The 12,230-nt window shown below is 46.5% G+C and overlaps 1 protein-coding gene across 2 annotated transcripts; it reads left to right on the forward strand.

The window, feature by feature from the left end:
• Positions 1-5,143: 5,143 nt before the first annotated feature.
• EMX2 (empty spiracles homeobox 2) lies at positions 5,144-12,013 on the forward strand. 2 transcript variants are annotated; one of them, XM_033942648.1, is made up of 3 exons: positions 5,145-5,779; positions 8,006-8,190; positions 10,879-12,013. In XM_033942648.1, exons 1-3 carry the CDS (start codon positions 5,389-5,391, stop codon positions 11,044-11,046), a joined length of 744 nt encoding a protein of 247 aa, XP_033798539.1. In that variant the 5' UTR covers positions 5,145-5,388; the 3' UTR covers positions 11,047-12,013. The 2 variants fall into 2 exon arrangements, with proteins under 2 accessions (XP_033798540.1, XP_033798539.1); XM_033942649.1 differs by lacking the exon at positions 8,006-8,190 and having other exon boundaries at positions 5,144-5,779; positions 10,879-10,982.
• The last annotated feature ends 217 nt before the right edge of the window (positions 12,014-12,230 follow it).

The raw sequence follows: 12,230 nt of genomic DNA on the forward strand, positions 1-12,230 counted from the left end.
GTTTTCAAGTGAGCTCATGAAAAGATTGAAAAGGATGGGAGATAATCGGGAGCCTTGCGGAACTCCGCAGAATGCTTTCCAGGGGTTGGAAAATACTCCTTCCTTTTTAACCGTGTACTCTCTATTTTGTTGAAAGTCTGTGAACTAGTCTAACACAGCTCCTGTAATTCCGATTTCAGATAGTTTGGTTATGAGCAAATGATGGTCTACTGAGTCAAAGGCAGCAGAAATATCAAACTGGAGTAGTATTGCTTGATGGCTAATGCTTAGTAGTTGTTTTATTTTGGTGATTAGGGTGTGTTGCTTTCTGAATCCATATTGCGATGGGTGAAGGCATGAATGTAGCTCAATATGAAAGGCTAGTTGGGTTTCAAGGATTTTTGTTAGAATAGGGATGCTAGCGATGGGCCGGTAGTTTGAAGTTTTGGAAAGGTCTGCTGTTGAAGTTTTCAGTATGGGTGTGAGAGCAATTTTGCCCATTTCCTTGTGTAATTTGCCTTGGTTCAGGGAGCTATTTAGGAGGCTATGATTTGGGGAGGAATGGCCGACAGTAGGTAAGCAGGGCAGTTGTCAAGAAGACTACTGCGCGTAGAGAGTTTTGATACAAGTGTTTTGATATCATGGTTGGTAAGTTCAGTGAAGGCGGTTCTGTGTGGTGCTCGGCGGTGCTAGGGTGCTGGTTGTTTGGGATGGTGGACTTTGCGATTTCTGCTTGGACTCTTACATCTTATGACACAAACCCTGCACCATTTTCATCACCTTCCTCTGAACCATCTCAAGTCTTTATATATCCTTGAAGAGATATGGCTTCCAAAACTGGACACCAGACTCCAAGTGGGACCTCACCAATGGCTTTTACAGGGGCATCAATACCTCCTTTCTTCTGCTGGTTACACCTCTCTCCATGCAGCCTAGCGTTCTTCAAGCAACAGCCACCGCCTTGTCACCTTGTTTCTCCACCTTGACATCTTCAGACACCATCTCCCCGAAGTCTCCCTCCTGATCCGTGCATGTTAGTCTCTTACCCCCTAGCACAAACTGATCTCCTGGATTTCTGCACCCCCAAGCCATCACTTCTTCACGTTAAGTTTTATCTACCAAACATGTGACCATTCTTCTAATTTTTGTAGATCCATCTCTTCTCATGTCCGGTCCCTCCAGGTAATCCACTCTTCTGTAAATCATGGTGTCATCGGCAAAAAGGCAAACTTTTCCTTCTAACCCTTCAGCAATATCACTTACAAATATGTTGAATAGAATGGGATGGAATGTTGCTACTCTGGCGATTCTTCATGGAATGTTGCTACTCTTTGGGGATTCCAAATAATAGCAACATTCCAGAATCTCAAAGAACAACAACATTCCGGAATCCAGACTCGATACGTCGGGCTCCGTCTCTGGCAGGATTCAAATCCAGACTCAAAGCCCATTTCTTTGAAGCTGCTTTCAATTACGAACTCCAACCCCCCCCCCCCCTTCTAAGCACCAATTTCTGTCTTATTCCCTCTGTAATTCCCCCACCAGTGTATTGATGCACCTTCTTGTCCAGTTGGTCTAGTTTGACTAGATCGTAAGCTCTTTTGAAGAGGAACTGTCTCTTCTGTGATTTACAGCACGGCGTATGTCTAGTAGCACTATAGAAATGATTACCGTATTTTCACGCAGATAACGCGCACCCGTGTAAAACGCGCACACGGGTATAGCGCGCAGAAGCCACGATTTTATGTACAAAAACTTTTGTATACCGCGCTCACGGGTATACCGCGCATGCAGCCCGACTGTCCTTTCGCCCGCCCCGACTCTCCTCTGGCCACCCCGACTCTCCTTTCGCCCTCCCCGACTCTCCGTGCGCTGTCCCGACTATCCGTTCACCCTCCCTGACTTTCCGTGCACTGCCCCGCCTCTCCCGTGCGCTGTCCCGACTCTCCGTTCACCCGCCCTGACTTTCCGTGCACTGCCCCGACTCTCCGTGCGCTGTCCCGACTCTCCGTTCACCCGCCCTGACTTTCCGTGCACTGCCCCGCCTCTCCGTGCCCTGTCCCGACTCTCCGTTCACCCGCCCTGACTTTCCGTGCACTGCCCCGCCTCTCCGTGCGCTGTCCTGACTCTCCTTTCGCCCGCCCTGCCCCCAGTTGGGCCCATGTGACTCAGGCCGCGCCCCCAGGTGGGACCTAAGGCTCCAGGGCCTATTCTGATTGGCCCACGCGCCTTAGGCCCCACCAGTAGGCGGAGCTTTGGGACGGATGGGCCAATCCGGCCTCATTCCGTCGTTGGCTGCCTGCCAGACAGGCGGGTTTGGCTCCCGTCTGTCCGGCCAACTACCAAAGGTACGGGGAAGGGGGGTGGGGGTGTCGTGGGGGTCGGCCAGGGGGGTCGCGGGTCAGCTGGGGGGGGCGGTCGGAGGTTCTTGGGGGGGCGGTCGTTGGAGGGAGGGGGGTTTGCGTCGAGGGCAGGAGGGCCTGGGATCCCTCCTGCCCGTAATGTAGTGCGGGGTGGGGGTAGGGGGTCGCCGTGGCCAGGAGGGTTTGGGCTCCCTCCTGGCCCGATATTGTCGGGGAGTTGGGGAGTCGGCCGGGCAAGAGGGCTTGGGCTCCCTCTTGCTCCGATCGTGGATGCGGGTGCGGGTGGGAGCGCGTGCGAGCGGTCGTTCGGGGTGGGGGTGCGAGCGGTCCTGCTGGGGGGGTGAATCGGGCGTCGGGCGGGGTGGGAACTATGTAAAAAAAATTTTGTATACCGCGCTCACGCGTATAACGCGCGAGGGGTATGCGCGGTAGGTAAAAATGCGTATAACGCGCGCGTTATATGCGTGAAAATACGGTAGTAGAAGTAGAAGCTGTTGGAACGCTTTGTGACATCACAATGCATCTAGGTCATACCCAGAATTCTTGATGACATCATAATGCGGCTGTATATGGTTCCCCCACCTGAGCACTGTTTATTGATGCACCTTCTTGGCCAGTTGGTCTGTCTTGACTAGATTGTAAGCTCTTTAGAGCAGGGACTGTCTCTTCTGTGTTTGTATGTCTAGTAACGATATAGAAATGATTACTAGCAGTAGTTAACCACCTTATATGCTAACGTTATCACTCAGAGTTGGTGGGAGTAATTTCTGGGTTAGCTTCTAACACACCATACAGGTATCGGCGGATATACTTTTTGGGTTAACAGCAAAGTAACAGGCAGCTCAGGGGTGGTCAATATTTCTGTTTTATGTTAGCTGCTGTAGTTTTTGGGCTAGCAGGTCTAGAATTGTACTGCATCGGGACTGGTGGATGTAGTTTTGCTTTTGCAGAGTTATAACAGGGAGGGGGGTAAAAGGCGGACCTCACGGATCTCAACCACATGTCCTTAAAAATCTGCTTGCGATTTCAGTTTATCTCTGACGGACCTCGCAGATGTCTACCACGCCACCTCACATAGAAAGCGGCCGTGGCGTGGGGGTCTGCAGCGATCCTTGTTTTAACTCCCGCTCACCCCACGTAGCCTCATCTTACTCCCTCCAGCAGGATCCGTGAGTTAAAAAAACGAGGATCCCTGGCCACGTTCCTTTTCGAGCAGCTCCTCAAAAGGTCAACTCAAGACTTACCCATGTCACTAAGGGAAGGAAAAGACCTCCGGCCAGCATACCGTGTTCTACAGTGTGGTGGTCGGAGGTCTTTTTCTTCCCTTAGTGACATGGGTAAGTCTTGAGTTGACCTTTTGAGGAGCTGCTTAGTACATTGGTCAATGGCTATTTTCCATGCGCTTTTATGGATCTGGAATGGCCAAGTTGTCGTCCCGTCTCAGCCTTCCCCAACCCCATAATTACAAAGCCCCACGCTGGACTTACTTATCAAAGCACATCCTCAGCAATACTGACAACGATAAATAACCACAGACACTTTATTGATGGCAATAATCAGGCCGCAGCTTTGTTTATTGGGGACAAGCAACAAGCTTCACCTCCCGAGCTACAAAACATTGCAATTTACATAAACTCAACATTGTATTCCCCTGACCTCGCCATCTTTTCCATGCCACGGACCTCAAGGCATTTCCGCTCACTTCCCCTTGATGAGCCTGGGGGGGTAAGCAAGGACCTCCGGGCCCCCTTTCAGGGTCACCTGATCCGCGGCATCACCATTCAACTGAGCCGACTGCCAAATACCCACCCATCTTCCGATGAGCCAAAACCTTGTAGCTCGGTTTACCGCCACTGCAACAACTCTAAACCCCCATATCACCCGAGCGAACCCTCAGGCCAAGGGGAGGGGGGGAGGAAAAGCTATAAAACCTATAAAACCCCCTCTCACAGCCAATCCGTTCCTAGCCACTCAGCAAAGTCCCTCCTTCTCTACCTCTGAACTCCTCTCCCTCCCCCTCTTAACTCAACTACCTGGGCGACCACCTTGGGCCATCAGCTCTTGGGCTCTTTCTTAGTTCCATGGGGGTCCGTGGGTTTCTTTTCTATTTCTGGTTGGGATTGCTGGCGCTGCCCACTGCGTGAACTTCCTGCTGTCTCATCCTAGCTCTGTCCCTTTCGTGGTCTCCAGCTGTTCTACACCCCCATGTCCCAAATGCCTTCTACAAGGGGGGCCCCACAGATCACGCAGAGCTCAAGCGCACGGCCTTAAAAAAAAGCGGCCGAGGCGTGGGGTCTGCAGGGACCTTCGTTTTAACTCTCGTGGACCTCAAGGATCCCGCTCACCCCCCCCCCCCAAGGCAAACCCATTTTTAAGGATGTGCGATCCGCGTTTTACCCCCTCCCATTATAAGCCACCGCACAGATACTGGGGTCTGTGGGCACTAATCGCTTTCATAGAAGCTTCATGGACCCAGCCCAAAGAACCAGCAGCACTTCTCAGGATGTCTGAGGCCATAATACTTTGGAGGGGGCCTGGAAGTGGAAGGCCGAGACAGCTCTGCCCCTGGTGGCTGTTGCTTCTGGGCAAACGCTGTAGCACTAGAAGCCTGCACTGGATCTGCTGACTGTAGTGGCTGGGAGCATCCCTTCCAGTGCCGGGGTGACTCCAGGCTCCGGCTTTGCCGCCAGTCCCTGAGCTCCACCGCGTCTCCCCCCCGCAGCAGGGGGCCAGCCCCAGCGACCAATCAGAGGGGCTGGCGAGCCTTGCGCGCCAGCTGTTTATGTCAGCCCAGCACTAATTAGGCTTCTGAACTAACAAATCGTTTGCACAAGTCGGGGGAGCCCAGCACTTCCATGGATTGCCTTTGGATTGCCTGAGCCGCCTTTGGTGCAAAAGAAGCGAGTGAAAATACGGGGCAGAAGGAGCAACAGCGGCGACTGGGGTGGGGGGGCTTTTGGCCGGACCTGCACGGATTGCCCCCCCGCCGCTCCCCGGGCCGGGGACTCTTGGCCCTCCTAGCCGGGGATCGGGGCCGGGGCGAGCCATGTTTCAGCCCGCACCCAAGCGCTGCTTCACCATTGAGTCTCTGGTGGCCAAAGACACTCCTCTGGCCGCCCCCCGCCCCGAAGAGCCCCTCCGGCCGGCCGCCCTCAGCTATGCCAACTCCAGCGCCATGAACCCCTTCCTCAACGGCTTCCACGCGTCGGGCAGGGGCGTCTACTCCAACCCGGACTTGGTGTTTGCGGAGGCCGTCTCCCACCCCCCGACCCCGGCTGTGCCGCTGCATCCAGTGCCCCCGCCTCACGCCCTGGCCGCGCACCCCTTGCCCGGCGCCAACTCCCCGCACCCGTTTTTCGGCTCTCAACAGAGGGACCCTTCGACTTTTTACCCCTGGTTAATACACAGGTACCGATACCTGGGGCACCGATTTCAAGGTACGTCCCCCTCCCCCCTCTGATTGCAGTGCAAGGGACCCGCGGTGAGGGGGCTTTTGTTGGAGAAAGAAGTGAAAACCGAGTCAGAGAAAGTTGTCGAGGTGAATTCGTGTTGGGGGAAATTATGCGCACAGAACGCAGAGGAAAAAGTGTGAGAATTTGCGAAAGAACTCCAGAATTGGTTGCAAATTAATAGTTTTAGGTAAAAGCGTTGCCGGGCACCGGCAGTAAACTTATTATTAAAAAAAAAAAAGCCGTTCAACAATGGTTTTTTACGGGGTCGAATGCCAATGGTACAAAAAAGGAGAAATATATTCTCTCTCCTTTGAACTGTGTACGTCCTCATGCCGAAAGACATAGATTCTTGAAAATAAACGCACAGTTGTAATGTACGAATTCGGAAGAAACGAAAGCCAACCTGGTTGAAAAAAACAATAACAACATTTTTGCTCTGATGATAGTTAAAACCAACACGCCTTTCCCGTCCGCCCGAGTTTCCGAACAAAAGTGAAAGTAAGATTTGGTGGAAAGGCGGAGGGAAAGTTTCCTACGTCTGCCAAACCCCACGAAATAAACAAGCGAAGGCTGGGGCTGCCGAAAGCATTTCTTTCTTACATTAAAAAAAAAAAAAGTGGCAGGAAAATTATATGGGGTTTTTTTTTTTTTTAGTTAGAATTAAAACTTAAGGCCTTTTTCCAGTTTTGTTTTCTTCTATTCTTTCAGGTTTTCCTTACTTTAAAATGATCAGGATTTCTAGAGACTAAAATAAACGAAGTCTAAAGTACAAAAATATTAGGAAAATATTTGTGTTGCTTTTTTTTCTCCTTTCTTTGTAAAAACAAAAAAAAAGGACAGCTTAACTTTGTTTTCTCCAATTGTTTTGGTTTCTGGTCATAGTTCTGCTAGTTGCAAACTTAGAGTAAAAACAAACCAAAACTTGCACATAAAATCGAATAAACAAATGTATGAAGGGGGTTTTTCTCCCCCAAACAATCGAAGCATTTTAGGAGCTGACAGTGTTTCCTAGCCGCGGTTGTGCCTCCCGAGAGGGTGACGGAAGAAATTAGGAACTGAAAAAAATACGTCTGTGACTGGAATCTATTAATATTATTTACAGTTCTCAGATTTTAGACTAGGCGAGGGCCAAGGGCTTGCGAGAAAGCCGAGGAAGCCTCTTGAAACGGAAAAGCATGGGAATGGGACTGTGTTGGCTCCCCGGGAGAGAAATGGTTTCTCGGCTTCTCCGTGAAGTTCTCGAGCAGCCAGAAAAAACCCCAAACGAGTTGACTAGAGCATTAACTGGGGCTTGTCTTCGGGAAAGGTTTTGACTTCTCCCCATTTCTGGGCATCTGATCCTGTTCAAACTCGAAGTGCCTGATAGTTTGCAGAGGGTAATTAATAACATATCTTATTATTTCGGTCTGCTCTAGTGGTTGCAATCGCTCTGTGGAAGTTCCAAGCCGGTGGATAGTTTAGTTTATATTCTTGAGTTGACGGTTGTTTTTTGTCTTTTTTTTATTTTTTTATAAAGAGTTTATAATAATGTTTAAAATAAAAATGTTTTCTGTGAGGCCCGTGTGACCACAGGACTGTAGTCCAAACCTTTCTTCCATTCTTGATGACTGCTAGAACTTTACAAGGGGCCGCTGAAAAGTTCTCAGCCCAACCCAGAAGAGAATAATAATATGGAGCCAGGAAACTCACAAGTTATTTGCACACTTTTCTTGGAACTTTTCGTTTCGTTTCATAGCATTGAAACGAAAAGTGTCAAGAAAAGTGCGGAATAACTTGGAAGTTTCCTTCCTCCACGTCTTTCTCTTCTTGGCTGGGCTGAGAACTTTTCAGCGGCCTCTGGTATAACGAAAGCCCGGACTTTCTAGAATTTCAGAGACTAAGCAAGGCAGAAAATTGTGACGCTTCACTTACGAGTATATAATTCATCTTGTAAGTGTACTTTAGTAAAATTCGAAAAGAAAAAAAAAATTACTGACCCCCTTCCCACAAAAATAACAGGTAATCTTACACTTTAACATATACACACGTTAATTCTTTTCCGGTGCTGGAATTTTTTATTTATTTTATGACTGGAACTGTAGCACAGGGTTTAAAAAAAAATGTTCTATTAAATTTGCAGTGTTTGTTTTGAGGTTTTGTCTTAGGTCAGCAATGCGAAATATACGTTTCATATCCTATTTCTTCTGCTGAAGCCTCTGTCCTCCTCCTTAGGCAGTGAAACCACTCCAGAAAGTTTCCTCTTGCACAATGCACTAGCCCGAAAACCGAAACGCATCCGCACGGCCTTCTCGCCCTCCCAGCTGCTCAGACTGGAACACGCCTTCGAGAAAAACCATTACGTGGTGGGAGCCGAGAGGAAGCAACTGGCCCACAGCCTCAGCCTCACGGAAACTCAGGTAAGGAGGAAGTGGGGGGGCTAATTAAAGCAGCATTGAAGGGGCTGTTAATGTAATCTCCTTTTCATTGGCATAATTTGCTCGTGCAAATTGTAAATAAATTGCCTTTCTTTCCCAAAAGAAACGCGGTCCTGTTTTCAGAGCTCACCCAATGAACTTCTGTAGGGTTTGTTTGGTTTTTTTGGGGGGGAGGGGGTTTCGCAGCTCTTTGTAGCTACAGTTCTTCATTTAGGCTTATTTATACCAGATACCCATAAAATAAAATGATATGCGAGTTGTGTATTTTAAGAGAAGAAAATACAAATCATAATAATACAACTTTTGGCAAAATGTCCATTGCTTCCTACCGAGTTTACCCACTGAAATTTCTCAAAACGAAATGTAATCCCAGTTCTTGGAAATTGTCTTCTTTTTTTTGTTGTTTAGTCCATGAAGTTTCAAAGCACTGTACAAAATCGCTCACCCACATAGCAACAACAGGTTAATGTCAATAAGTAGGTAAATATTATCATATGGAAACATTATAAAACCAGAGAAAATGTGAGGGAAGGTGGCAGAATATGAGCAAAAAAGTCTGTGAACTTTTGCCATTTAAGGCTATTTTAAACAATGGAAAATGTAAGGTTTAAATTAATTTTCTGTGAACTTATCCATGTTAAAAGTCAGTGTAGGTCCTTTAGCATTTTTTTTTTTTTTTTAATTAAATGTTAAACTTCTCTGGAATAAATATTTTGAAGTAAAGCCAAAGCAGATAGAGGATAAACCCTTGAGGAATATTTAAGAGGCAGAGATTTTTTTTGATGGAGTCATTGCTTTTTATTTTGTTTTCCCCCCTCCCCCCAACTGGAAGTTTGGGGTGAAAACGATTTCCCCCAGTTAGGCGCACACACAGTAACCATTTCTATGTGGATTAAGATGTAACAGTTTTGTGTGCAGGTTGGGGGAGGGGGGGGGGCAAAGGGGGTGAGATTGCCAATCAATAAAGAGGTTGGATCTTTTGTTTTAAAATGTCTCCCCAACAAAACCGTGGAGCGGATCTTTACTTTTATGAGCTTTTTGGACTAAGAGGCCGGGCAGACTTCTTACCGCTGGAAAGCTTTATTTAAGGTGGTCTTTGTCCTGGCTGATTGCGATGCTGCTTTGAGGTCTTTTGTCCTGGTGTCAACCCCCAGATCCCCCCAAACGAGCTCTCCTCTGGCGACCAGCATGGAGGAATGAACTGGCCTCCCCCTCAATTAGCAAACTAAAAGCACATTAAACTTACCCCTTGTTCCCGCTCAGCTTTTTAATGGGAGACTTTTGCGGATAATATGAATTCTGTCTCAAATGGAGCTAGGCTGTCTGGCTTCGCAGCCTGGGTTCTGAAGGAGCACTGGAGCAGGCTGAAATTAAAACAGCTTATTAAAATGCCCCAGATCCCAAATGGCTTTACTTATCTGCCCGATTCAGACCGAACCAGAGCTGGAACAGCTAAAATGATTAAAAAAAAAAAAAAAAAAAAAGCCCGTCTGTTTACATATATGCCGCTTCTACAAAGATGTTTGACCGTTTCTAGTGATTAAATGGCCCCACTCTTTCACAGAAATCGATGACTGTTTATTTTTGTGCCATGTGCATTTTTTTTTTAAAGGATCTGCACATTTTCAGTTTATTTATGTCGGGGCCAGAAACTAATGCAAACGATTCATGAACTCTTCTGGGTTCTACTGTTAAGGCCAAATTAGGTGCAAAACCAGTAGTTTTCCTGCAAAGGCTGCCGCCCTATTTTTTTTAAAAAAAAAAACAAAAAACCCATATTAAAGAAAAAAAAAAAAAAGAGGCCGAAGTGACAAGTTTGGAAAAGATTTGACAATTTTCTTTGGTTCATGGTCCTCTAAAACTGGTTTAGAAAACACGCCTGGTGTGACTCATATATGCATGCAAACTTTTTGATTTTCTTTTTTAAATTGGCGGTCTAGGAATCGGATCGATACAGAGGACATTCAGGGATCGTTTCACTTTTCTTTTTTTTTTTTGGAAATGTGTTAAAAGAAATTGCAAATTCTTGGCTTTTATCTCAAACAGATTATTGGTTAAATTGGAAGAAATAAAGTTAACTTTGCTCCTATTTGGTGTTCTGGATATGTCGCCTTTTTTCCTGTGGCCTATTTATAACGAACTCCTTTTAGCATTTGCTTCTAGGAATAGCAGAGGGTGAATGTTTCTCCTGTAGATGTAATATTTGCGTTTCACTGACTCAAACGTAAAAGTTGAACCCATACCGTGTGTAGCTGAGAAGTACAGCTCCAGGGTGAAACAAATCTTTATAAATTATGAAGTTACTTTTGCTTTCTAAAGATGCAAAATGAACAGGAGAAAGTGAAATATACTTTTCGGTACACTTCACTTTCTCCTGTATAATCTGCATAGTTAAAATGGCATCAGTGGTACAGATCTGCCCACCAACCCATCCAGCAGATCAACCCTTCCCCTTAACTGTATCCATGGCATCGTGTTTGTCTACCTAGATTGTAAGCTCTTTGGAGCAGGGGCTGTCTTCTCTGTACAGCGCTGCGTACGTCTGGTGGCGCTATAGAACTAATTTGCAGTAGTAGTGGATACAATTAAAATGCTGAGCGTCTCGCCTTTTCTTATGTCTTGGGGTTCATTGATTAGACACCTAATACGGGGCTGCTTTCTTTCCGGCAGGTGAAAGTATGGTTTCAGAACAGAAGGACAAAATTCAAGCGCCAGAAGTTGGAAGAAGAAGGGTCGGACTCGTCACAGAAGAAAAAGGGAACCCATCACATTAACCGGTGGAGAATCGCCACCAAGCAGGCGAGTCCCGAGGAAATAGACGTTACATCAGACGATTAGATCAACACACCCGGAACTTAACTGGCTGCCACCACAGAGCGAGTCCAAGCAGGTGAATGTTCTGGATCACTTACAGGGAGGAAGCTGGCCCTGGCTTCAGCCAACTGGTCCAAGAGGCGGTTGAGAAGCAGGTCCAAAAGTGTTGGCCCGTCCATGGGGATCCGCCCGTCTAAAGCCAAACAACCCCATACCACATGATTCGCAGGTATTCTGTTTCTTGCAGACAACTTAAAAAAAAAAAAGTACCTGATAGCTGGACTAGTGCGTTTTTCAGGTTCGGTTCAGGCACAGATTCCACAAAAATGCCAAAAGGTGTCTCCCAACACTGTTTAAAAAAAACTTGATCTGCATGAAAATTCCAGGAGGCAAAGGTTTCTTAGAAGAATTGTCACCTTAAAAAAAAAATACAATTCTCCCTTCCCCGAGACAGGTTCCATGCGCTTATAATTTTTAAGACTTTTTTTTTTTTTTTTTAATAATGTGCAGTTGTAAGGTTTAAAAAAAAATTTTTTTTATAATAAACCTCTGACGTCAAAAGTGATTGTGAAAGGGGGAAACGATGACGTAATAGCTTTTTTTTTTTTTTTTTTTTTTTTTTTACCATAGACAGAAGTTCAAGAGAAGTCCAGAAGCTTTTTGGGGTCTGACTTTTGCTGCAAAGTATTTTGGAGACTTTCACTTTTGGAGCATTGTGAACCGAAAGGGGGGCCACCGTTTCCGGGGGTGTCCTCTCCATTATTTGGCACCTTTGACTCTGACCATAAAGGACAAGGCAAACCTTTTAAACTGGGACAGCACTGTTCCTAGCACTGACCTCTATTCCAAGATTATAGACTTAAATTCCCTTAATGTGTTCTATACCAGAATGTAAATATTTTTGTGTTTTGTGTTAATTTGTTAGAATTCTAACACATTATATGCTTCCAAGAAGTGTCATTGTCAATAAAGATTTATCAATATGCTCGCAGAGCAGACTAAAAGTCCCATATATTCAGAAAGCACAAATTTCAAAGTTTTGGAAATCTCCCCCCCTCCCCGGAAACTACAAATACAAAGTAATATTTTTTTGTAATTTTACTTTAGAGTGGGTGTTATTTTGGGGCCTCTTATTTTTTTCTCTGATGATTCCCCGCCCCCAATTTTTGGTCTGTCAGTAAAATCGTTGGAAGTAGTTGACATTTGGG

Source organism: Geotrypetes seraphini, chromosome 4 (assembly GCF_902459505.1).
Source record: "Geotrypetes seraphini chromosome 4, aGeoSer1.1, whole genome shotgun sequence".
In the NCBI taxonomy this organism is placed as follows: Eukaryota; Metazoa; Chordata; class Amphibia; order Gymnophiona; family Dermophiidae; genus Geotrypetes; species Geotrypetes seraphini.